This window comes from Apaloderma vittatum, unplaced genomic scaffold (assembly GCF_000703405.1).
Source record: "Apaloderma vittatum isolate BGI_N311 unplaced genomic scaffold, ASM70340v1 scaffold11433, whole genome shotgun sequence".
NCBI classification, from domain to species: Eukaryota; Metazoa; Chordata; class Aves; order Trogoniformes; family Trogonidae; genus Apaloderma; species Apaloderma vittatum.
The window spans coordinates 776-4473 of NW_009708673.1; the positions used below are offsets into that span (position 1 = coordinate 776).

Consider the following 3698-nt stretch of genomic DNA (forward strand, 5'->3'; position numbering starts at 1 on the left):
TAACATCTGGAAGAGGTTTCACTCAGCTCCTGCTGGTACCCAAGCTGGTTTCACAAGCACTGAGTAACATCTGGAAGAGGTTTTCCTCAGTGTGGACCATGGCTGGTGCCCCAGGATGACTCTTTGCATCGCCCCTGCCTCGTGCTGATTTTGTCCATGCTCTGGTTTTGTAGGAGCTGAGAGATCTGGCATCCAAACACCCCAACCTGGTTCTTGTGAAGCTGGGTAGGTGCGCTCTGCCCCCGAGATGGTAAATTTGTGGCTGCTGGCCACGCTTGCTCCATTTCTCCTTCCCTCCCTGCCTTCAGGCTCTATTTGGGGATCTGGTTCTTTAGAGCTGCTTCAAGTCCTGCTGCCAAAAGCCCAGCTTCTCCAGACCTGTCTCAGCCACAGGAAAAACGCCCAAAACCCCAGCTTCTCCAGCCCTGTCTCAGCCACAGTAACCCATTCCCTGGAGCATCCTTGCCCTGTAGCCATGGGACCAGGACATTCTTGAGACCCATCCTGGGTGGCCTCCAGCTCCCAGGCGAGACTGGGAGGGCTCTGGGAGGAATGCAGCTCCCACAGAAACGCTGTGTAATTGGCCCAGAGCCTGGGCAAGGAGCTGTAGGACCTTGCAGAACCATTCCACAGGAGGTCCCAGCAAAGCCCTTGCAGGAACCATCAGCCCCTTGTGACGAGACTGCCCTGGATTCTCCAGAGCTTGCTCCAGGGTGGATTTTGTCTACTGACCAGGAGGCTGTGGGGCACAGGACGTGGACCTTTGCCACCACAGGGTTGTCCCCAGAGTGGCTTTGCCTGGTGGGCTGCCCCAGGGCAGGAGCTCTTCAGCTGGTGGTTGGTGGGGCACCCTGTGATGGAGGAGGCAGTTTTGGGGGTGAGTTGGGTCTTGTGGGTGCCGGAGCGCTCTGAGCTGGTTGCACAGCACCATCTGGTGCCCATGAGTGGAAAACCACAGGAGCTGGGCGTGCAGAGTTGAGTCTCAGCAGCTTCACCTCCTTCTCCTCCCCAGGCCCCCTCGGGTGGATCCCGTGGGTCTCCAACCCTGCTCTCTTCCACTGCAGATGTTGCAAATCCCTCTGACATCACCAGTGCAGCAAAGGTGGTGGAGGGGAAGCTGAGCGGCGCGGGCTTGAACCTGCTGATAAACAACGCTGGCATCTACACCCTGACGGCGTCACTGGAGAACATGGACGCTGAAGAGATGATGAGGACCTACAAGACCAACACAGTGGGGCCGCTGCTGGTGACCCAGGTAGGGATGAAGCTGGGGTGGAGCTTGCCACGGAGTGGGAGCCCAGCTTGGGGTTATCCGTGGTCACGATGGAGATCTTGGAGGGCTTTGCCAAGTTTTTTGGGGGGCTGTGGGAGGGATGGGACAGCACTAAGGCTGCTCTCCCAGCCCTCTCTACCCCCATCATGTTGTGCTGGGCTACCCTGGAGAAGACAGGCTCTCCTGGCTTCCCACTCTTCCTCCTCACCCTCGCTGCTGTTGGCAGCCTGGGTTGCAGTTGCCATAAGTGGGGCTGGCACAGGTTGCTTCTCCCCAGATCCGGCCCCTCTTGAAGAAGGCTGCCCAGGAGAGCACAGAAAAGGGACTGAGCTGCAGCAAGGCAGCCATCATCAACATCTCCTCATTCCTGGGGTCCATCGAGAAAACTCCCGAGTCCTTCTTCAAGCCTGCCGTCTCCTACCGCTGCAGCAAGGTATGGGGGCTGGGGAGCTCCTCGTGAGCTCGGTGGGGAATCAGAGCTGCCACTTGACAGCCCTGATCTCAGAGAAACAGCCGAGATGGTGAGATGGATGGACTGATCCATGCTGGCCACTGCCCGGACTCCTTGGGCATCTCCATCCCCAGCTGCTGCCCACCTAGGGGAGTCATGCACTGTCTCCTGAAGACTTGGTGTTGCTTTTTCTCCCTCACCATGAGGCGGCAGTTGGAAGGGAACCTGGTGTGTGGAGCTTTCTCCTGCGCATGGCTGATGTCTCCTTCCTCCCCCAGGCTGCCCTCAACATGCTCACCAAGTGCCAGGCTCTCACCTACGGGCAAGCCGGGATCCTCTGCGTGGCCCTTCACCCCGGCTGGGTGAAAACCGACATGGGAGGTCAGGAGGTGGGTTCTGGCTGTCTGGGAACCCCCATGAGTGGGACCCAAGTCTACAAATTTGCACAGGAGGTGCCTTGTGTGGCTGGGACGGCTCTCAGGGGGAGGGATCTGTGTGAGAATGAGCTGCCTCTTGGGCTGCGAGTTGGCCCCATCTGTGCTGGGCCACTGCAGAACATGTGGGTCTGCCTGGGAACCAGCATCAGCTCGTATCCAGGGTGGCTAGGGCAGGAGGGAAAGGGCTTCGAGCAGCCTGGAGATATGCAGAGAATCTGAACCCAGGAGAGCAGGGAGTTGAGGAGCAGCACCATCCCATCCTACACCTCCTTCCTCAAAGAGCCTGCAGGTCCTGGAGGTCTCCACTTCTCCTGCAGGGTCTCTCTTTTGGAGTGGGGGTGGTCCCTGCAACCCTGGCCTTTGGAGAAGGCTGCACACAGCATCCTGCTTGCAGCAGGGATCTCTTATGTGTCCTGTGCCCCCACCATAAAAGGGAGGTGGATCTGTTGGAGCGTGTTCAGAGGAGGCCACAAGGATGATCCAGGGGCTGGAGCAGCTCTGCTCCGAGGACAGGCTGCGGGAGCTGGGATTGTTCAGTCTGGAAAAGAGAAGACTTCAGGGGGACCTAAGAGCTGCCTTCCAATACCTGAAGGGAACCTACAGGAAGGCTGGGGAGGGACTTTTTACAAGAGTGTCCACTGATAGAACAAGGGGAAATGGGTTTAAGTTGAAGGAGAATAGATTTAGATTGGACCTTAGGAAGAAATTCTTCAGTACGAGGGCGGCAAGACTTTGGAATAAATTGCCCAGAGATGTTGTGGCTGCCCCCTCCCTGGAGGTGTTCAAGGCCAGGTTGGACGGAGCCTTGAGTAGCCTGATCTAGTTGAGAGGCGTCCCTGCCCGTGACAGGGAGGTTGGACTAGAGGATCTCTAAGGTCCCTTCCAGCCTAGGCCAGTCTAGGATTCTATGAAACCTGTAACTGTCTTCCCAGCCCAAGCCACCTCCATCCAAACCACCAGTGAGCCTGCAGATACCCAGCCCTCCTCCCACATCACAGACTCGTCCCTCCTCCTGTGGTTCTTCTCTCAGCACTGGCTGCTAACATGCAGGAGCTGAGCAGGGTGCTGGTGGGCGGCCAGGAATGACGGCGGCGTCTCCTCACCCATTGCAGGCTGACCTGACGGTGGACAGAAGCGTGCGGGGGCTGCTGTCAGTGCTGCCGGTCCTCTCCGAGAAACACAGCGGGGCTCTGCTCAACTGGGAAGGTAAAGCTATTCCCTGGTGACCACTCCATCCCAAGAAGGGGACTGTGTAGGCGACCCTGGAGCGACTGGGGTGCTGAGCCTTCTGTGGTCTGCGAGGGACTTACTCGGGACTCCAGCTGGCATGCAGGGCAGCCTGTGTGAAGTTCCTTCAGGTTCCTCCTCTGCCTTCATGGTCCTAATAAATAAAGTCAGTGAGTAGCTGTGCCTTCTAGCCACAGTGTCCCCGCTGAGACTGTCTCTGCCCTGGCCTGGAGCTGCCCCCTGCAAAAAATAACCCTGCTTGCCTTGCTTTGGATGTTCTAAGCTGGAGGGAGGTCTGCTAGGGGAGGTG

At 58.0% G+C, this 3698-nt stretch overlaps 1 protein-coding gene across 1 annotated transcript in view; it reads left to right on the forward strand.

Annotated features, from left to right (window-relative positions):
* LOC104271846 (uncharacterized oxidoreductase C663.06c-like) overlaps positions 1–3387 on the forward strand; it is a gene marked incomplete at its 5' end in the record, with an annotated part of 4156 nt that extends 769 nt beyond the window's left edge. Inside the window, 5 exons of the mRNA XM_009866649.1 lie at positions 174–225; positions 1065–1255; positions 1551–1706; positions 2003–2113; positions 3274–3387. Coding sequence (XP_009864951.1) covers positions 174–225; positions 1065–1255; positions 1551–1706; positions 2003–2113; positions 3274–3387 — 624 coding nt within the window. The remainder of the gene's footprint in view (positions 1–173; positions 226–1064; positions 1256–1550; positions 1707–2002; positions 2114–3273) is intronic.
* Positions 3388–3698: the final 311 nt, after the last annotated feature.